A 22,142-nucleotide genomic window follows, 5' to 3' on the forward strand; every position below is an offset into this window, starting at 1 on the left:
TACAGGACAGGCTCCCATCTGCTTCTCCACCCCTCCCCCTCTCCTTCCTCTCTGTCCCTCTCTTCCCTTCCCGCAGCCAAGGCTCCATTGGAGCAAAGTTTGCCCGGACACTGAGGATGGCTCTGTGGCCTCTGCCTCAGGCGCTAGAATGGCTCTGATTGTGGCAGAGCATCGCCCCCTAGTGGGCATGCTGGGTGGATCCCAGTCGGGCACATGCGGGAGTCTGTCTGACTGCCTCCCCGTTTCCAACTTCAGAGAAATAAGAAAAAAAAAAAAAAAAGTAATATTAATCAATTTGACCTGGCACTTTTGTATAAGTGACTTAATAAAATTTAAAGGCAGGAGAAGGCCCTGGCCAATGGTTTAGTGGATAGAGTGTCAGCCTGGCATATGGATGTCCAGGGTTCAATCCTCAGTCAGGGCACACATAAGAAGCGACCATCTCACCCCCATGTTTACTGCAGCATTGTTGGTTTTGTTTTTGTTTTTTGTGGGGTTTTTTTTGATAGAGATAGGAACAGACAGACAGGAACGGAGAGAGATGAGAAGCATTAATTCTTCATTGCAGCATTTTAGTTGTTCATTGATTGCTTTCTCATATGTGCCTTGACCGTGGGGCTATAGCAGACTGAGTAACCCTTGCTCAAGCCAGAGACCTTGGGCTCAAGCTGGTGAACCTTGCTCAAACCAGATGAGCCTGCACTCAAGCTGGCGACCTCGGGGTCTCGAGCCTGGATCCTTCGCATCCCAATCCAATGCTCTATCCACTGTGCCACTGCATGATCAGGCCTGCAGCATTGTTTACAATAGCCAAGATCTGGAAACAGCCCAAGTATCTATCAGTGTATGAGTGGATTAAAAAGCTGTGGTACATATACACAAATGGAATACTATGTGGCCATGAAAAAGAAGGAAACCTTACCTTTTGCGAGAGCATAGATGAAATTGGAGATTATTATGCTAAGTGAAATAAGTCAGGCAAGAAAGATATCATATGATCTCACTTATATGTGGAATCTAATGAACAAAGTGAACTGAGGAACAGAATAGAGGTAGAGGTGGGGTCACAAGGACCAGAAGGACAGCAGTCAGAGAGAAGGGGGATGAGGGGATGGGATCAGAAAAGGTGAAGAGATTAGTGAAATTATATATATATAACATAGAGATACAGTTAACAGTACAGCAAGTCCCAGAGGGAAGAGGGAAGGGAGTTAGGGGGAGGGGGGCAATGGAGGTATAAATAGGGTCATGGGGGTGGGGGGTGAAGGTGTTATATTCAGTGGGACACTTGAATCCATGTAAACACAATAAATAAAAATTAAAAAAAAAAGAAGTGACCATTTGCTTCTCTTTCCCTTCCTCTCCCCCTTCTCATTATCTTCCCCTCTTGTAGCCAGTGGCTCAGTTGGTTTGAGCATTGGCCTCAGGTGCTGAGGAAAGCTCGGTTGGTTGGTCCGAGTATAGGCCTTAAGAGCTGATAGCCGGTTAGCTCAGACGCTCCATCGAGCATCTGCCCCAGATGGGAGTTGCTGGGTGGATCCTGGTCCAGGCGCATGCAGGAGTCTATCTTACTACTGCCCCTCCTTTCACTTAAAAAAAAAAAAAAAATTAAAGGCAGGAGAAGAAATTTTCATGTAGCACTGAAAGCAGCATCAAGTTTTACATTGGACACTCTTCCTCTGGACTACACCTCCCCAACCAACTTTTAGGTTCCTCTCTCTGCTTCCTCCCACTCATTCTCTGTCCATCCCCACCATGTGGTCCACCAACTCTGGATTCCAACTCCAGAATGATTCGGGTCTGTCAAGTTCCTCCCACCAAAGATTCATCCATGCTCAGAAAAAAAGAAGGGCTTTCTCTCCAGTCATTTTTATTGTTCTTACGGATGGGGCTACGCTTTAAAATACAAGTTTCCCCCTCCTCATACTTTGAAAGAATCCTGACAGGCCCAGATGGCTTGCTGGTGGCTTAGAATTCTCAGGTCACTGACTGGTTGAAGACATGCCCAACTGTTGTCTTCATACTGCTTGCTGTGACCAACAGCAGGCACTGTCTCTGCTCATGGGGACTATAGCCCACAGCTTCATCTCCCTCCAGGTAGCATTGTGGGGCCATGAGGCTGGATAGCAACCCAAGAGGAGGTCACTAAGTGCCTCCAGCCATGGGGGTGACACCTCTCAACCAAAGTCATTAGCTTGACTCAAGAGACTTAATGAGGCTGGTTGGCTCCTGGGAGAACATAGCAGAGACAGAGAAAAGCCACAGGAGAGAGACAGGCCTTGCCCATCAGTCCACCCAGCCCCACCCCGGCTTGTTCAAATGAACACTCCTGGCCCCACCCTGAGTGAAGATTTCGGATGCGGCATGGGATCTGCATTTTTAAGTTCCCTGGGTGATTCTGATGTGCCATGTTCCAGAAGCACAGTTTAGAGGCACCGCTGTAGATTCTGAATTCTGTGGAGAGTGGGGATGAATGAGATGGTACAGGTCCCACCCACTCCTCACCTGGAGAGCTGAGAAAGCAGTGACCCTGAAGTTAGTGTATTCAGCGCACTGTCTTTCCATCAGCGTTGAGCTGACAGGAGCCAAGGAGCTCTCCTTGGAGCTGCAAACACTCCAGTGTGGAGGCAGAAAGATGTTTTTAAATATAGGAGGGTGTCTTATTGAATGGGAAGTTCTGGGTCCAGGGGCCAGACTGTGGAAGGTCACCCTTGTGGCCACTGGTGTCACCCAGAACGGGCAGTTCTGGTGCCCAAGAGTGGTCTCAGGACTGGCACCTGGTGGAAGCAGAACAAGGTGAGAAACTTCTAGAAAAGTGAGGGGGTGGAGCTAGGGTTTAGTCTCCCAATCAGACCTGTCCTCTAAGGACCCAAATAGACGTGGGCTGCTGTTGCCTGCTACAGCGAGTCAGCCGTCTACACTCCGAGAAAAGCCACCTTATTCCGGGAAAAGGACAGTCCTACGGGGGCAACGCGTGGTTAGGGTGGTTTTGGGAAAGGGAAGCCGAGCACTTCCTGGACCAGCCTTTGTCCCCCAGGTCAATGGGGCTTAGCTCCACCCACCTCGGTCCTGCCGCTGGCATTCCGAGCCCGCCCCTGGGAGCCCAGGAACCCGCCCCGCTGCGATCACAACCCCCTACAGGCCCGCGGCGGGAGACCCGACGCCCCCAGTGTAGCAGCTTGTCCCACCTCAGCGGAAGGTGACGCCCCCCACCAGCAGGGGCAACAAGGGCAGCAGGGGAAGCAGAAAGGGCACGGACGGCCGCGGCGCGGCCTGGTTGATCTCGCATTGACAATTGCAGTTTCCAGGATTAAGAGTCGCTCTGGGGGGTCTGGGGGAGCGAGGACCAGCGCTGGGGGCCGGGCAGTCCAGCCACAGGGGGCCCATGGGTTGGGGGGAGTCCGGGTCGGCCTTGACGCTGCCCTTGGGAAAGCGCCAGTAGTGGGCGCCCTTGAAGAAGTAGATGTCACCTGTAGGACGGCGGAAACGCTGCAGGGCCGGGCCAGGCTGCCCAAGCCCCGCCCCTCCAGAGGGCTCTCGGGAACCCCGGGAGGAACTCGAGCCACAGCCCCCAGGGCCAGTAGCTTGGAGTCCCGGGGCCTCACACGCTCCCCCTGGGCTATCTTACCTGTGTTGCTGACCGTGACATCATCGGGGGCATGAGGCGCCCCCTCCCAGAGACTCAGGTCACGCGGGTAGCCAGGGTCCGGGCGTGCGGCTGCCTCGTCGTACCGCCAGTAGTACTGGCCCCGGACCAGGTAGGTCTTCCCGTTGAGTGGCCATGAGAACACAGCATCCACCTCCTCTCCCGGCGGCAGCCCCAGCTCCGCCAGCGGCCGCGGGGCGCCCTCCAACAGCCGGTCCTGGAACACCCAGAACTGGGAGCCTGCAGGGAGAGGGCTTGGTGAGCTACTGCTCCCTACGCCCCACCTGTCCCTGTCCCCGCCGGGCCCCACTCACCGCTGAAAAGGAGGATTTGGCCATCTCGGTGCCGGACGTAGGCAGCCTGGATGACATTCACCTGGGCCGGCAGCCCCTCCCAGAAGCGGTGCAGCCGGGCAGGCTGGGGGGACACCAGCTGTCCGGAGGGCTGGAGGCGCCAGAACCAGGGTCCTTTAGGAGAAAAAGGGGTGGGCATGGGGCAGTAGATGGCAAAAGGTCTTGTCCCCCAGAGTGTGTGGCTGAGACTTGGCGCTGGGTCCTCCCTCCCACAGCTGGTGGGGGGAGGGGGGCTCCATCTGGAAACCAAGGGTCCAGTGGATGTAAGGTGACCAGCTGGCCCAGAACTTTCCTTTGACCAACACTCCCCTCCCCCATTCCCCAGTTTGAAAGTCCCACATCCTGGGAAACCCCACAGGCCTGGTGGGTCACCCTTAGTGCGTAGGAAGCCAACTCTATGGGGTCAGGGGAGATCCAAAGTGACTCACCTTTAAAGAAAAAGGTTTCCCCACGGATGTTGGCGATGGCATCAAAATTGCCATCACATCGATCAGGAACAGGAAGAGAGGGGCTGAGAGGAAAGGAAAAGTGAGAGAAAGGAGTCAGGTCTCCTCGTCTCTTTACTTCACCTTGGTGACAGTCCTATGAGGCAGGGACTCTTACCATGCCCATCTCACCATGGGTATGGAGCTCGCCTAAGATCACAGAGGTGAAAGAGGACTCACCTGTCTGGGGGCAGGGCAGGGGGTGGAGGAGGAGGACCCAGGGGTTTCCTTGTGGGCTCATCATATGGGGTTTGGGGTGGTTTTCCTGTAGGGAGAGTCAGAGAAGCATGGGTTCCTTGACCTTGCTGCAGAAGCCACATGGCGGGCACCCTCCCCCCCCCAACTCCCTGTACCATAGAGCTGCTGCAGGCCTTCACGGTCATCCTTGGACAGGCGGTACTTGGTGGGATCGCCAACGGGGCCCTGGTAAAAGGGCCTCATGATGGAGTCAGGTGCAGAGGAGTGGCCCAGGCCCAGGGAGTGGCCAAATTCATGAACAGCCACAGCAAACAGGTCAGTCCCCATCCCACCTGGGGAGGAAGGGAGAATGGTCAGAGAGCTGTGGCAGCCAGAAAGGGGGCATCAAAGAAGCCCCTGGGAGTGGGGCCTGCTGGCAGACAGGAATAGCCAGGGTCCCCTCCGGAGGTGGCCACAGCCTCCTCTGCCCCAAACCCTCCCTGAGCCATTTCATCCTTCCTGTAGAGTTCACTTTTTCGGCAGATATTTTTGTTTGGCAGTGCTAGACACTGATATACCGGGCTCAAAGATCCGTAGAGTCAGGTTAGGGAAAGGGCAGGAGGAGCCAGTCTGGACAGAGGAAGGAGAGCTTACACGGATGCAGCCCCTGCTGGCAGGAAGGGAAGACTGTGCTTACAGAAACATGGGGGGGGGAGGGGAAGCAGGAGGCTGGGGTGCATACAGTTCTCTTGAGGAAGCCCTAGCCCTTGGAGTTTTCCCCCTTTCAGGTCTGGTCTAGCTTGTGGTCAGAGGTCCCTACCGCCCCCCACCCTTCCCACCCTCACGCAGGAGAAATGTTGCTCAGTCCCCTTGGCCTCTGTTCTTAAGACATTCAGAACTCCACTCCCACCCCCATGGTCCTTCCCTCCTCCCCCCTCCTTCCATCTGTACCCCTCCAGTAGCCACAGCCCCTCTATCTCCATTGCTCTCCCCATCTCCCCCTCCCCCACCCTCCAGCCCTCCCCACCTCCCTGGGGTCCTGGCCTCTCCTCCCCACCACGGCAGCTTCCTCCATCTCCTCAGAAGCCCAAGCTCCAGCATGCACTCTCTGACCACAGTCTGCTGGCCTGGGCACCCAGCCTTGCTCCCAGCCTCTCTGAACACAGAGGCCTCTTCCTCGGGGACCTAGCCCAGGCGCCAGAAGCAAGCCTCTTCCCGCTCCCAGTTGCTGGCCAAATCCCAGCTCCTCATCCAACCGCGAGCTGCCTGCTGGCTCCTGCTTAGCCGGTGAGAAGCCAAAAGAGACAGAGACAGTAGGAGGAGTGAGCAGCCCCCAGAAGGCATCGATTTCCCCAGATGTTGATCTCTTTTACAGAAATCTCTAACTAGGGGGCAACAGTGTTAGAAGTGACCCGGTGAACTGAGAAGGAACTTTCGGCCACTAAAGGCCGCTAGATGAGAGTCTTAGACTGAAATGCACAAATCATAAGAGGAGCTGCAAACACTTGTCCTCATGTACTTGTCACAGAACCTCTACCTCCAACCCATTTTACAGGCCAGGAAACTGAAGCACAGAGAGGCCAAGTTAAATGACAGCGCCGCCGAGACTAAGGCTGAGTACTCTGGCCGTGCTGTTCTGCTTGCAGCAGTGATTTCACACGCTCTTGGTCACACTTATAAGTACTGACGGATTCCCATGCTGACTGTGGGACTCATTGCACAGTCCTTTTTCTGAGAAGTTGGAGGAAGTTGGGTGTCTTAATCAGGTAGATCTCTTTCATCTCCCACCCTCCTCCCCTTCCCTGCCTGCCGGCTCCTTCGGCCACTCCCCTTCTTTGCACTCGTCTCAAGCTATGCATCTAGGGGAAGTGACCCAACCGTGCAGATCCAGCCCCACGGAGATTAGTCTGTGGGGTTCCTTGACACCTCCTCTCCTGGCTGCCCTGGGCCTCAGCAGGAAGCTCCTTTGATCTAGGCACTCAGCCTCAATTCCAGGCCCACCACCCCTCAGCCTGCCTCACAGGCCCAGCCCCCAATTCTTAGATGACAAATGCTAACAAATTCATTTCCTATTTCATTAAGACAGGCCATCCTATGTAATCTGTAACTTCCTCTGTACCCAGAACATACAGCTTTATTTCCCCCATGCTCACTTCCTGCCTCGCTTACCTCTAGAATGAAACAATGCCCCACCCACTTGTCCATTCCTGCAGCCATTTACGCTTCTGTCTATCTGGCTGGTCATCCATCCAAGTGGCCATCCTCCCATCCCTCACCCCTTTCTACTGACTCATCCAGCATCGCTGGATGCTCAGGACTCCCTCATCCTAGGACACTCCCTGGACCTGTCTGCCGCCCATCCATATCCCTCTCCTTCCCCAGCAAGTTCTTTGGTCAGTTGTCTAAATTCAGTCCATTTTCTCAGCTCCTCTCCCACCTAACCACACTACTGGATTCTTCCCACACACACCAAGTCAACAGGCGCTAAGGTCACTTCGTCCCCAGATGACCAAATCCAAGCCATGTAACTTACTAGACTGGCTTGCCATTCTACCCACTGCAGACCACTTCCTCTTTCACTCTTTTCTTTTTTGAGGGAGAGTGTAGGTCAGAGACAGGGAGAGAGAGAGATGAAAAGCATGAACTTGTAATTGCTTTCATTTTAGTTGTGCGTTGATTTCTTCCAAGAAGGAGAAGAAGGCTAGAAGCACCAACTCATAGTTACTTTCACTTCAGTTTTACGTTGATTGCTTCTCACATGTGCCTTGGCTGGGTGAGCCAGTGTTGCCTTGCTCACGCCAGCGACCCCGTGCTGATGAGCCCAAGCTCAGAGCCAGCCCTCTCGGTACTTCTTAACTGGCGACCGCGCCATTCTGGGTCAATGCTTTATGCCCTGTGCCACCACCAGTCAGGCTTGCTCTTATTCTTGATCAGCTTTTGGCCTGTTCTTTCTCTATTTCTTTGATTTCTTCTCTACTGATGCCTTACCCGTTACTACGGGGCTCTCCATTAGCTCTATACTTGACTTCCATATTCTACACTCTCCTTACCAACCCCCCAGTCTCTGACCCTTAAATCTGCCATCAGGCCCAGCTCTGATAGCAGCTGGCAATGAATGGAACACTACTCTGTGTCAGGCCCTGTGCAGATAGCTGGAGGTGGATTACTCATTTAATCCACAAGTCCAGGCTCCCAGAAGGTATTATTATCAGCATTTCTAAGATACAAAAAACTAAGCACACTGGCCCTGGCTCAGCAGTAGAGCATCAGCCCGGTGTGTGGAAGTCCCGCATTTGATTCCCAGCCAGGGCACACAGGAGAAGTGCCCATCTGCTTCTCCACCCTTCCCCCTCTCCTTTCTCTCTGTCTCTCTCTTTCCCTCCCACAGCCAAGACTTCATTGGAGCAAAGTTGGCCCGGGCACTGAGGATGGCTCTATGGCCTCCGCCTCAGATGCTAGAATGGTTCCAGTTGCAGTGGAGCAACGCTCCAGATGGGCCGAGCATCGCCCCCTGGTGGGCATGCTGGGTGGATCCCAGTTGGACGCATGCAGGAATTTGTCTGCCACCCCCACCCGTCTCACTTCAGAAAAACACACACAAAAATATAAAAATAAGTGATTAAAAAAAAAAACAACCCAGCACATTGACGTCAAGTAACTTACATACAGAGCCAGCAAAGGACCCCAGGCTTGAGTTCTGCTTCAAGCTCACATTCTTAAATGCTGTGTTACACAGTCTCGTTGTTGTAGATGCTAGCTGCACCTTGCCCAAATCCCCTCTGGGCCAGAGGGACCATCTCCTGGCTTCCTCCTTCCCGAGAAAATGGCCCTCCATCCCAAACCACCTCCGCCCCGCAGTCAATGGCTGATTGACTTGGGTGCATAATAATGCCCCAGAGTTCCCCGTGGGGTCAGGCTCCTCTCCATCTGCAACCGCATCCTTGCTCAGCTTCTTTCTCCGGCTTCCTGCTGCTTCCCTTTCCCCTGAGAACATGCCCCCGAGAAACTGCTTGCATAAGAATTTCCATCTTGATCTCTGCTTCTGGGGAACCTGAGCTAAGACAGGGGAGTCCAAGCTCTAGGGTGACATACTGAACTACCGATGCACCAGCTGCCCTAACTACCCATAAGCGCTGCAAACAAGCCCCACAACCTGAACTCATCCCTACCTTCCCCCAGCCTGCTCCTCCTTTCCCGCACTTTCTACCTGCATTAACAGGGCTCTGTCCTCCAGGGGCCAGCACCCCACCCTCCTATATACCCTTTGACCCCCAGGATCCGGTCAGACCCCAATCCCTGCCCGTCCTGACTAAGCTTCCCTCAGAGCTGCCCACTGCCCTCCGTTCACCACCGCCCACCAGCCATCGCTCTCACCTTGACCCTGTTGCAAATTCCTGACTCCAGGCCCCTCCTGCCCTGCACTGCAGCCAGTGTTATTTCTAGAATGCAAACCATTTCACCTCTGTTGCCTTCAGAATCCTACAATGCAGATCCTTGCTAGCGCTCTCCAAGGCCCTTTGTGGCATGAAATCTTCTGTCCATCTTCTACGGTCCCCTGCCTGAAACTATTTCCGCCTTCCAGGCCATTTCTCACCCCAGTGCTTCCATCCCTGCCCACCCCTGGCTCCCCTGGGAAACACCTTTCAGCCAAAGCCTCAGATCAGCCTTTCCTCTGAGCATGCACAGGCTCGAGGACTTTCCTGTTGTGATTTCCTGAGGTTGTGTCATTGTGTGTAGCAACTTCCATTTACTCTTCTGACTCAGCTGCTGGACAGAGCTGTGTTGTCTCTTTAAGTCCTCAGCCCCAGTTCAGAGTTGGGCACCTGACAAGCTTCTGTCATAGGTAATTTTCTGTCAGCTTGGCCAGCCTATTACTTGATAAAAGACTGTCCTAGATGTTGCTATGGAGGTTATTTTGTAGATGTGAGTAACATCTACAATCAGTTGATTGTAAGTAAAGCAGGTTACCCTCCATACTGTGGGTGGGGCCTCATCTAATCAGTTGAAGGGCTTAAGAGCAAAAACTGAGGTTTCCCAGAGAAAGAATTCTGCCTCAGGACTACAACATAGAAATCCTGCCTGCACCTGACCAGTGGTGGTGCAGTGGATAGAGCATGGACCTGGGATGCTGAGGTCCTGGGGTTAAAATCCCTGAAGTCGCCAGCTTGAGTACAGGGATTGCTGACTTGAGCGTGGGATCATTGACATGATCCCATGGTCGCTGGCTTGAGCCCAAAGGTTGCTGGCTTGAGCCCTAAAGAGGTTACTGGCTGGGCTGGAGCCTCCCGGCAAGGTGCGTATGAGAAGCAATCAATAAACAGCTAAAGTGCTGCAACTACCCTGGGCCTGTGTGCTGGGCCTTAGCCTCTGTCTGCCCAGCTACCCTTACTCCCCACTCTTCCTTCCCCAGGGTAAATAAACAGCTAAAGTGCTGCAACTACAAGTTGATGCTTCTCATCTGTCTCCTTCTCTCTCTTTCACTAAAAATAATAATAATGAAATAAACAAACAAGTAATCCTGTCTGGGTTTCTAGCCAACTGGCTTGTCCTACAAATTTTGGACTCAGTATTGCAACATAAATTCTAACCTGAACTTCCAGCCTATGGGCCTGCCTTACAGATTTTGGATTTGCAAGTCCCACAATTCCATGAGCCAAATCCTTAAAATATTTCACTACACACACACACACACACACACACACACACACACACACACAGATACACACACATCCTATTGGTCTGTTTCTCTGGAGAAGCCCAACTAATATAGCATCCATTAATAAATGTAATTTAAACCTACTTTTTAAGACCAGACAGGCCTATTCCATGAGCCAAATCCTTAAAATATTTCACTTCACACACACACACACACACACACACACACACACACACACACACACACACAGATACACACACATCCTATTGGTCTGTTTCTCTGGAGAAGCCCAACTAATATAGCATCCATTAATAAATGTAATTTAAACCTACTTTTTAAGACCAGACAGGCCTGGGGAGAGGACCTCTCAGAAGAAGAGACACTGTACCTTTTGACCCAAATGTCCAGATTTCCTCATCGTCGAAGTGAGTGTCCCCAGAGATGGAATGCTCCCCAGGGAAGAAGGCATGGGCCAGGGTCCCCCCCTGGCCATCGAAGGGGTAGCTGTCCTGGTGGAAGGCGCGGGCAAAGTCGATGAGGATGTCAGGCTCCGCTGGGGCCTGAGAACCCACCTCCTGGAATTTGAGGCTTGACTCAACACTCCAGGTGGTTAAGGCATGGTGCATGAGAGTCCGGACCGTCTCCGGGCTCAGCACAGAACTCTGGGGGAAGGACTGTACCCTGGGGAAAGAAGAGTGGGGAGTGTGGGAGCTGGGCAGACAGAGGCTAAGGCCCAGCAGGCAGGCCCAGGGTAGGATAGGCACTGGGACCTACCTCCATGTCAGGGTTCGCTTCTTCCAAACACTGCCACTCAGAGCATAGCGCCGCCGCCTAACCAGCCCTGCCACCCCCAGCACATCAGGCAGGGAGCACCGGGGCTTATGCATGGTGGCCACCGTCACTGGGTCTGTGGGAGAAGTTGGGGGATAGGGTCAGCAGGACAACCTCTCCTAATCACAGTACCAACCAACTTTCTACACGGAGAAACTGAGGTGCAGAGAGGTTAAAAAGACTCGTCCCCTTGCCTGACCTGTGTTGGCACAGTGGATAAAGTGTCAACCTGGAAACGCTGAGGTTGCCGGTTCAAAACCCTGGGCTTGCCTGGTCAAGGCACATATGGGAGTTGATGCTTTCTGCTCCTCCCCCCTTCTCTCTCTCTCTCTCTCTCTCTCCCCTCTCTATAATGAATAAAAAAAAAAAAAAAAAAAAAAAAAAAGACTCGCCCCTCTTGGATTCGCCCTCTGCACCTGGCCCCGGAGGGACTGGCAGCCTCCAGTGGTGCTCAAAGCCTCAGGCAGTTGGACTCAGACAAGGAGCCCTAGGGGTGCGATGAAAACATCTCTCTTTGAGGCTGGAAACCCCTGGTTGCCCACACCCCATACCAAGCTCCCAAGATCCCGTGATGTCTAGATGGTCCAGAGTCCCCATGCTGGCTGGGTCTCTTGTTTCCTGTGGCTTGCCACCCCCTCCTGGGTTAGAGCTGCCTGGAATCCTCTTTTCCAGCTAGGCTCAATTCCTAGAAGTCTCCTCATCTTCCAAGGAAGGTCAGACCTCACCTTGGTTGAGGTAACGAAGAATAATTGAGCACATGTAGATGCCAAATAGTGCTGGGCAATGAATGGACAGTGCAAGGAAAGACTGCCTTTCCTCATAGCTAGCCAGGATCCCAACAGTTCTCTCTTCTTTCCCATTTAACCCTAAAGATGAGCCTCTCAGCTCTATCTCCAAACTGTGCACCCTGGATTCAACCACTTCTCGTCACATCCTCCACCCTAGTCCAGGCCATCATCATCCCTTGCCTGGACACTGTAATACCTCCTTCCTGGTCTCTGTGCACCACATCCATTCTCTGTGTTCCACATCCATTCTCCATCAACCAGAGGAAATGTAAAACTGCAAATCAGATCAAGATGCCTCCCTCCTTCAAACCCATGCTTTCTTAACCATCTGTGGAATCAAATCCAAACACCTTCAAGCCTCTTACTCTGAATCAGGCATTTGCTTAGTTCCTCAGTGCTCTCTCATCACAGGACCTTTGCCTGCCACAGGGCCTTTGCACTGGCCTGGTACACTGTTCTCCCACATCTTCCTATGGCTGGCTCCTCCTCTTTGTGTCCTATAAGTTCCTTGTGTTATAGGAGCTCCTCTTGACACATATGACAACTTTCAGAGGACCCTGACCTAACCAGATCATCTCCTCATGACCATTAACATTTTATTCTCTTCAGAACACCAGTATCTGAAATTATCTTGCATATTTCTGTTCCTGATCTCTAGAATGTATCTGTCTCTCTCTAGAATATCAGCTCCATGAAAGCAGGGACCTTATCTACTTTGTTCACTGCTGTACCAGCAGAGCCTAAAATGGCCTCTCATGTAAGAGATTCTCTATAAATATTTATTGAAAGAGGAGTGCTTGAGAACCTCTTGGATAAGGACCTGAGACCAGCATTTTCATAAACCCCAAGATTCAGGAGCTTGCTGAGGTTTAAGAACAGCTGGATGATGGTCGGGCTGCGTACAAAGACAAGGCTGGGAAGGGGCTGGGGACCACCTACCCAGGAGACCAGTCTCAGGCAGCCCAGCAAACCTCTGCATCACCTTGATGGCATCCTGAAGCTTTGCGGGGCTCTGCAGCTGGGCCTGGGCTGGATGGGGTGGTGGCAGATAGCCATAGCGGGTCAGCCAGTCCTGGACCGTAGAGGTGAACAGGTGAAGGGTATGAGGGATGGGACTCCGTCTGGCCACAGCCATCCTGGCAGTCCCACCTCCCACCAGCTGGGAGCCCAGGGCTTTCCTTTCCCCTCGCGGTCTTGGCCCTCCAACCCTGCCTTTGCCGGTCTTCATTTAGACCCGAGTCCTGACCCCCATTTCCCCACCCCAGTCCCATTCCAGATCTTCAAATCCAGGCTCCAAACCTGACAGCCCCAAGAATCTGGGTCCCCAGACCCCATTCCCGATCAGTCACTCTTTGGACACTCGAACCCGTCCTCATCCTGACCTAGGTGTCCGGCACCGGCTCCCTCCTCTCCGCCCCCTGCAAGTCCCAGGACCCGGGAGAGCCGGCACTCACCACGCTCAGGCTCACGTCCTGCGCTGAGGGCTTAGGGGCGAGCGCCCGCGGCAGCAGCAGCAGCAGCCGGAGCGTCAGTGCCAGGAGCGGGAGCATGGCTCGCTCCTACCTGGGCAGCCGCGGGGCTCGGGGGCCTGAGCACAGCCGCCCTGGGGGGCCCGGGGCAGGAGCCCGGAGAGGCTGGGGTGGGAGCGCCTGGCACAGGCAGGAGGACTGGGGGCCGCACGGGGCGCAGGGTCTTGGACAGCGCCGAGCAGAAGTACGAGGAGTCCCGCAGAGGGTCCCGGAGCCTGGGGTCGCTGGGTCGCTGGGATCTCGGGAGGGTTGAGAAGACGCGGGAGGGAGCACAAGTCCGGACTCCGGGTCGGCTGCGGGGGCCTCCTGGGGTCCCGGGCGGGTCCTGCGCGGGCACGGGGCGGGCAGGGCGCGCGCGCCCAGGTGAGTGGTGGCCGTCCCCCGAGGAGGAGCGGGCCAGGTGACGGCCCCGGCCCCCCGCCCGGACCCAGCGACCCTTCGAGCTCGGGGTGGGGTCGTGCGGAAGGCGGCGGCGTGGAGTCCCAGCTGCGTCCCTGGCTTCACCATCCACGGCCGCGTCCCCAAGTTTCTCTTCCTAGATCTCGGCTCCGGTGGGACTCCCCGGGACGCGGCTCGCTTCTGCTTTCTCAGACGGGGCGGCCGGGCCGGGGGAGGTGCCGCCCGGAGTCCTCCCCGCCCCCCGCCGCCTTCCCGGAGACCCTGCGTCCGCAAGCAGGCGAAGCGCGGGGCGGGGTGGGGCGGTTCCGGGCGCCCGACTTCCCTTCGCCGCCGGGGTCCTCCCGCCTCCACGCGGGTCGCGGTCGGTGCCCACCGTGTGCCCGGGGCGGCCCCGTGGTTCCCGCCTCCATATCCCCGACCACCTGTGCTGCGCTGTCTCAGCCGCCGCAAACCGTGGTCCCGGCATCTCTGGATCCCGGACTCAGGGGCTGCCCCGGACGGTGCCCTTTCTCCGCAGGCGCGAGACGTCTAGTAACATCCACAAAAGAGCTCCGGTACCTGCGGCGTGCCGGCAGCACAGGAGAGGAAAGTCCCCGAGGCAGAGATCCGGGGACCCAGAGGGCCGCGCCTCGCCCTCGCCCTCGCCCTCGCCATGCCGCCGGGGTAGCCCAGGGCTAGGAGACCCGGCAGCTTGAGAAGTATCGGGAGGAGCCGGGAGGGCCTTCCTGGCCAGGGACTGCTGTGCGCCGTCCAGCTCTGTCTCTGAAGCAGGGCAGCCATGGGACCCCAGGTGTGTTTTATAGAGAGCAAGCGGAATAGCAAGCTAGAGATGCAAAACAAAAGAGTTGAGATCCTGCCTTGGTCCTCTGGACTGCCATAACAAACTGCCACGGACTGGGTGACACAAACCACAGAAGTTATCTTCACAGTTCTGGAAGCTGGAAGTCCAAGGTCAAGGAGCAGGCAAGGTGGGTTTCTCCGGACATTTCAAGGCCTCTCTCCTCAGCCTGCAGGTGGCTGGGCTTCTCCCGTGTCATCACACGGTCTTTCCCCTGTGCCCAGACAGCTTCGGTCCCTGTGTGTGTGTCCACATGTCCTCTTAAGAGACACCAGTCAAAACTTAAAAAAAAAAAACAACAACAAAACGACATCTGTCAATCAGATCAGGACCCACCCTAACGGCCTCATTTTACCTAAATCACTTCTGTAAAAGCCCTGTCTTCAAATACAGTCACATTCTGAGGTCCCGGGGTGGGGGTGGGGGCACAACTGAGTCTTCAAATACAGTCACATTCTGAGGTCCCGGGGTGGGGGTGGGGGGCACAACTGAGTCTTCAAATACAGTCACATTCTGAGGTCCCGGGGTGGGGGTGGGGGCACAACTGAGTCTTCAAATACAGTCACATTCTGAGGTCCTGGGTGGGGGTGGGGGCACAACTGAGTCTGTTACAGATCCCCCATTCCTGGCTGTTTCCCTCTACTCTCGCTCTCTATTACCACACTTACAACACTTCTGACAGAATATTTATTGGTGTGGTTCCTTCTCACACCAAGTAATTCTCTGTGATACTAGCTGGATGTCCTACAATTCCATTCTGAACCAGAGTTAGCACAGACCCCACCGGTTAAGGACTCAGTCCCAGGAGGCTGACCCCACTTCAGACGCCAAACTGCAGATAACGGGTCCCAGGTTACCCATAACTTCTGCTGACTTGACTACAAATCATAGGTTCTCATGACCACCACATTCATTATTTGCTAGAACAGTTCACAGAACTCAGGAAATATAACCAAGGATACAGATAAACAGCCAGATACATCAGGTGTAGTCTGGAAAGGTCCCAAGCACAAGCGCTTCTGTCCTGATATGTAAATGTATTCACAACCCTGAAGCTCTCTGAACCCTATACTTTTGGGATTAAAAAAAATTGATTGATTTTTTTAGATAGAAGAGAGAGTGTGAGACAGAGAGAGAGGGAGAGAAAAAAGAAGGGGGAAGCATCAACTCATACTAGCTGTTTTCTATATGTTCCTTGACCAGGCAAGCCCAGAGTTTCAAACTGGTGACCTCAGCATTCCTGGCCGACACTTTACCCACTGAGCCACCACAAGTCAGGCAGGATTTATTTTTAATTATTGATTTGAGAAAGCAAGAGAGGAAAGGAAATTGAGAGAGAGGGAGGAACGGAGAAACATTGATATGTTGTTCCACTAATTTGTGCATCATTGGTTATTCTTGTATGTGCCCTGAGTGGGGATTAAACACACAACTTTGGTGTATCAGGACAATTATCTAACCAACTGAACTACCTATCTAGGGCCTGGGATTTTTTTTTTGTGTGTGTGTGTGTGTGTGTGTTTTTCTGAAGCTGGAAACGGGGACAGACAGTCAGACAGACTCCCGCATGCGCCCAACCGGGATCCACCCGGCACGAGGCTCTGCCCACCAGGGGGCGAGGCTCTGCCCACCAGGGGGCGATGCTCTGCCCCTCAGGGGCGTTGCTCTGCCCCTCAGGGGCGTCGCTCTGCCGAGACCAGAGCCACTCTAGCGCCTGGGGCAGAGGCCAAGGAGCCATCCCCAGCGCCCAGGCCATCTTTGCTCCAATGGAGCCTTGGCTGCAGGAGGGGAAGAGAGAGACAGAGAGGAAGGAGGGGGGGGGGGGGGTGGAGAAGCAAATGGGCGCTTCTCCTGTGTGCCCTGGCCGGGAATTGAACCCGGGTCCCCCGCACACCAGGCCGATGCTCTACCACTGAGCTAACCAGCCAGGGCCTAGGGCCTGGGATTTTTATGGTGGCTTAATCACCCAGGCACGACCAATTATTAACTCAATCTCCAGCCCCTCTCCCCTCCCTGCAGCATAGGCTGTGGGGCTAAAAGTTCCAAGATGCTAATCATGGTCTTTGGGTGACCAACCTCCAACCAGGAGATATCAGGAGACCACTCAGAGTCATGTCATTAGAACAAAAGCCACTCCTCTCTCACCCAGGAAATTCCAAGGGATTTAGGAGCCCTGTGTCAGGAACTGGAGGTAGAGAACAAATCTTAGAACAAAAGATGCTCTTAATGCTCTTATCACTTAGAAAATCACAAAGGTTTTAGGAGCTCTGTGCCAGGAACCAGGGGCAAAAATATATATGTCTTTCTATTTTTTCTCAACTCTCCCCCTGGTCCCTGGCCACAGAACACTTACAGCAAAATGATATATGACCAGTGGTGAGATTAAAATAATTTAACAACTAGTTCTGTGCCCTAATGACAGTATTAAGTATAAAAAAAATGATATGCTGAAAGGTAGTTTATTATTTCATACATTTAATACTTAAATAAAAACAATAAAAGCCTGACCAGATGGTGGCGCAGTGGATAGAGCGTTGGACTGGGATGTGGAAGGACCCAGGTTTGAGACCCCGAAGTTGCCAGCTTGAGCACGGGCTCATCTGGCTTGAGCAAAAGCTCACCAGCTTGGACCCAGGGTCACTGGCTCCAGCAAGGGGTTACTCAGTCTGCTGAAGGCCCGCGGTCAAGGCACATATGAGAAAGCAATCAATGAACAACTAAGAAGTCACAACACGCAACGAAAAACTAATGATTGATGCTTTTCATCTCTCCATTCCTGTCTGTCTGTCCCTGTCTATTCCTCTCTCTGACTCTCTCTCTATCTCTGTAAAAAATAAATAAATAAATAAATAAATAAATAAAAGAGGTACACAAAATTAGATTATGTTATGTTTTTAAATATTAATGAAAAAATATTAAATAATACCTGACAAAAACAATAAAACTGTTATTTAGGATATTTCCATATTGCTTCTTGATTGGCACCCTCACTTGCAATTTTTTTCGCCTATGGACAAAATGAACATTACGGGCACTTAGAATACACTGTTGCACAGATAAACATTAAAAAAGAGTAAGGAAGGCTCTGGCCGGTTGGCTCAGTGGTAGAGCGTTGGCCTGCCGTGCAGGAGTCCTGGGTTCGATTCCCGGCCAGGGCACACAGGAGAAGTGCCCATCTGCTTCTCCACCCCTCCCCCTCTCCTTCCTCTCTGTCTCTCTCTTCCCCGTCCCGCAGCCAAGGCTCCATTGGAGCAAAGTTTGCCCAGGCACTGAGGATGGCTCTGTGGCCTCTGCCTCAGGCACTAGAATGGCTCTGATTGCGGCAGAGCGACGCCCCAAGATGGGCAGAGCATCGCCCCCTGGTGGGCATGCTGGGTGGATCCCGGTCGGGTGCATGCGGGAGTCTGTCTGCTTCCCCGTTTCCAACATCGGAAAAATACAAAAAAAAAAAAAAAAAAGGTAAGGAAGCCTGACTAGGTGGTGGCGCAGTGGATAGAGAGCATCAGACTGGGATGCCGAGGACCCAGGTTCGAGACCTGAGGTCGCCAGCTTGAGCTTGGGCTCATCTTGCTTAAGCAAAAAGCTCACCAGCTTGGACCCAAGGTCGCAGGCTTGAGCAAGAGGTTACTTGGTCTGCTGAAGGCCCACAGTCAAGGCACATTTGAGAAAGCAATCAATGAACAACTAAGGTGTCACAACAAAAAACTGATGATTGATACTTCTCATCTCTCTCCATTCCTGTCTGTCTGTCCCTATCTATCCTTCTCTCTGACTCTCTCTCTGTCCCTGTAAAAAAAAAAAAGAGTAAGGAATGTAAATTTGTGATTTTCACAAATCACAATTACAGGTGCCCACCTTAGAGAGAACCCTGATTACAAATGCCATTTTAACAACTGGTACTCTGAACTCAACAACAAAAAAAGTATTAGTTCTGCCAAACCGGAGCGAACCGGCTGAATCCCACCACTGTATATGACTCAAAAGATATTGGCACATTAGTGGAATCCCACATAGTCATTAGTATTCATTTCAGTCCATCATCCTATCATATGAAACTATCTTCCAGAATGAGGCCACTCAGGTTTGTGGGCTTCCGTTCAATCTTATCAGGTTCCAAAAGCAGAAGTGGTCTGAGGAAAGATGAGTTCACCCTTTCCAATATCTGATATAACCGATCTGAGAGACAATATCATCTCTTGCTCTGAGCCTCTTTCAAGGTGTTAATGTAGTATTGGGTTTCCCTCATTACATACCCCATTTATTCATAACTTTTCCCTTAGCTGCAATTCCTCCCGTCCATTTATACTCGAACTCTTACACTGTTGGAAGAGACGTTAGGTTTGACTGTTATGCTGGTCTAGATTGCATGCAGGTAGCAACACTAGTCTAGCAAGTGCCTCCCCTCAGTCCACTTCAGTTCACATAGGGTGAGGTTACAGAGGTGCCGACTGTCTTCACCACCAACCATACGGCTGCACTCACTGTTCACACCAATTTTGGCAGATGGGATGACGGCACTTCCTGCTCCATCAGGCCCTTAGGGATTCTGACAGAAGGTTTACAGTACAATTGCAGCCGCTTATTTAGGAATCATTGCTGGTTCAGGCACTTGCATTTGTAGCCTCGGCTATACGATCATTGCATCGGGTACAGAAAATAAAATTGAGGTGATATGGGAAAGAACTAAAGAAAAAATTGAGTCATTGTACCAACATCCTCTCCCCTTGGGGAGAATTATGGTGTCTTACCAGCCTAAGACAGATCTCCTTTACCCCAGATCCACCAGAAAAACAGAGAAATCTATCCAGTGGGGAAACTCGTTTAGCTTCACTCATGGTTTGTTTGTTTTTTTAAGATTTTATTGCCTGACCAGGTGGTCGCAGTGGATAGACTTGTCAGCCTGGGACGCTGAGGACCCAAGTTTGAAATCCAGAGGTCACAGGCTTGAGCATGGACTCATCCAGCTTGAACGTGGGATCATAGACATGACCCCGTGGTCGCTGGTTTGAGCCCAAAGGTCGCTGGCTTGAGCCCAAAGGTCGCTGGCTTGAAGCCCAAGGTTGCTGGCTTAAGCCCAAGGTCACTGGCTTGAGCAAGGGGTCCTGGCGTGGCTGGAGCCTCCTGGTGAAGGAACATATAAGAAAGCAACTAAGGTGTCACAACGAAGAACTGATGTTTCTCATCTCTCTCCCTTCCTGTCTATTGTCCCTGTCTCTCTCTCTCTCTCTCTCTCTCTCACACACACACACACACACACACGCTTGAAAAAAAAAAGATTTTATTATTGATTTTAGAAAGATGGGGGGGCAGGGAGGAGCAGGAAGCATCAACTCCTAGTGTTCTTTTTTTTTTTTTTTTGTATTTTTTTGTATTTTTCTGAAGCTGGAAACCGGGAGAGACAGACAGACTCCCGCATGCGCCCAACCAGGATCCACCCAGCACGCCCACCAGGGGCGAAGCTCTGCCCACTGGGGGGCAATGCTCTGCCCCTCCGGGGCGTCGCTCTGTTGAGACCAGAGCCACTCTAGCACCTGGGGCAGAGGCCAAGGAGCCATCCCCAGCGCCCGGGCCATCTTTGCTCCAATGGAGCCTCGGCTGTGGGAGGGGAAGAGAGAGACAGAGAGGAAGGAGAGGGGGAGGGGTGGAGAAGCAGATGGGCACCTCTCCTGTGTGCCCTGGCCGGGAATCGAACCTGGGACCCTTGCACACCAGGCCGACGCTCTACCACTGAGCCAACCGGCCAGGGCCAACTCCTAGTGTTCTTGTACGTGCCTCAACCAGGCAAGCCCAGGGTTTCTTTTCTTTTCTTTCTTTTTTTTTAAGTGAGAGGAGGGGAGATAGAGAGACAGACTCCTGCATGCACCCTGACCGGGATCCACCAGGAAACCACCAATGGGAAGAGAGAGAGAAGGGGGAGAGAAAGGAGAAGAGACACAGATGATCACCTCTCATATGTGCTCTGACTGAGGATTGAACCCGAGATAACTGCACACCCGGCCAGCGCTCTCTCCACGGAGCCAACTGACCAGGGCCAAGCCCAGGGTTTCCAACTGGCAACCTCAGCATTCCAGGTTGACGTTTTATCCACTGTGCCACCACAGGTCAGGCACCCCACTCATGATTGTGTTCAGTGTGAGCACACACTCATGAAGGTGTGTAAGCCAGCTCTTCAGGCCTTTATCTCCTTTTATTTTAGACATCCTATGTTTCAATTGCCCGTTCCAATTCTCTATCAAATAAAACACCAAGCAAAACATTTCTCTGCCTATCATGGGCTATAAAGTCCAGTCCTTGGCCTGAAGAAATGACAACTAGCCATAATAATTGTTGCACTATCTTCCATTCTGTTTCTTTTTTTTTTTTTTTTTTCCTTTACGACAGAGAGAGAGAGAGAGAGAGAGAGACCAGAAGGGAGAGAGATGAGAAGTATCAACTTGTAGTTGTGGCACTTCTGTTGCTTATTGATTGCTTCTCATACGTGCCTTGACCTGGGGGCTCCAGCTGAGCCAGTGACCCGTTGCTCAAGCCAGCAACCTTGGGCCCAAGCCAGCGACCTTGTGCTTCAAGCCAGTGACCATGGGGTCATGTCTATGATCTCACACTCAAGCCGGCGACTCTGCGCTCAAGCTGGCAACCTCGGGGTTTTGAACTTGGGTCCTCAACTTCACAGGTGGATGCTCTACCCACTGTGCAACCACCTAGTCAGGCTGTTTTTTTAAAAAATAGTATTTGAGCATTTGCATCTACTGCTGGGTAAGCAAAGTCCAGTCCAGAGTCAGTGTCTGTTCTCATAAGGACCCATTTCTGGCCCTCCAGGGCCACAGGCATCAGTCTGACTTGCCAGCTATGATCAAGGCCTTCCCCTCAGGGAAGTTGCTACATAGTCACTTGCATTCTTCATGTACACTTATTTATGGGCTTGGGCGGCCATCTCAAGTGAGCACACAGAAATATCTGCTTGTTGCTTCTAATCACCTTCCAAATCTGGAAGGGGGTTCTTCAGATGGGCATCAGCGTGTCGTTTGATTTATTCATTTTTAGAGAGAGAGGAGAGAGAGAAAAAGAGAGAGAAAGGAGGAGGGGCAAAAAGCATCAACTCTATGTGTGCCTTGACCAGGCAAGCCTGAGGTTTCAAACCGGCAACCTAAGTGTGCTAGGTCAACATTTAATCCACTGCACCACCACAGGTCAGGGTATGTAGGGAATTTTTTTTGTGTGACAGAGACAGAGAAAGAAGACAGAGAGAGACAGAGAGAGGGACAGACAGGAAAGGAGAGAGATGAGAAGCATCAATTCTTTGTTGTGGCCCTTGAAAGAAGCATCAATTCTTTGTTGTGGCATTGATGGCTTTCTCATATGTGCCTTAACTGTGGGGCTACAGCAGATTGAGTGACCCCTTGCTCGAGCCAGCGACCTTGGGCTCAAGCTGGTGAGCCTTGC

At 52.6% G+C, this 22,142-nt stretch overlaps 1 protein-coding gene across 1 annotated transcript; it reads right to left on the reverse strand.

The window, feature by feature from the left end:
- Positions 1-1,863: 1,863 nt before the first annotated feature.
- MMP25 (matrix metallopeptidase 25) lies at positions 1,864-14,169 on the reverse strand. The gene is made up of 10 exons (XM_066382772.1): positions 13,391-14,169; positions 12,876-13,008; positions 11,092-11,224; positions 10,706-10,998; positions 4,838-5,014; positions 4,665-4,749; positions 4,428-4,510; positions 3,961-4,113; positions 3,629-3,886; positions 1,864-3,470 (listed from the first exon to the last, which is right to left on the reverse strand). The coding sequence occupies exons 1-10, from the start codon at positions 13,484-13,486 to the stop codon at positions 3,190-3,192; spliced, it is 1,692 nt and encodes a 563-aa protein (XP_066238869.1). The 5' UTR covers positions 13,487-14,169; the 3' UTR covers positions 1,864-3,189.
- Between the last annotated feature and the right edge of the window lie 7,973 nt (positions 14,170-22,142).

The sequence above is a fragment of the Saccopteryx leptura genome, chromosome 4 (genome assembly GCF_036850995.1).
Source record: "Saccopteryx leptura isolate mSacLep1 chromosome 4, mSacLep1_pri_phased_curated, whole genome shotgun sequence".
In the NCBI taxonomy this organism is placed as follows: domain Eukaryota; kingdom Metazoa; phylum Chordata; class Mammalia; order Chiroptera; family Emballonuridae; genus Saccopteryx; species Saccopteryx leptura.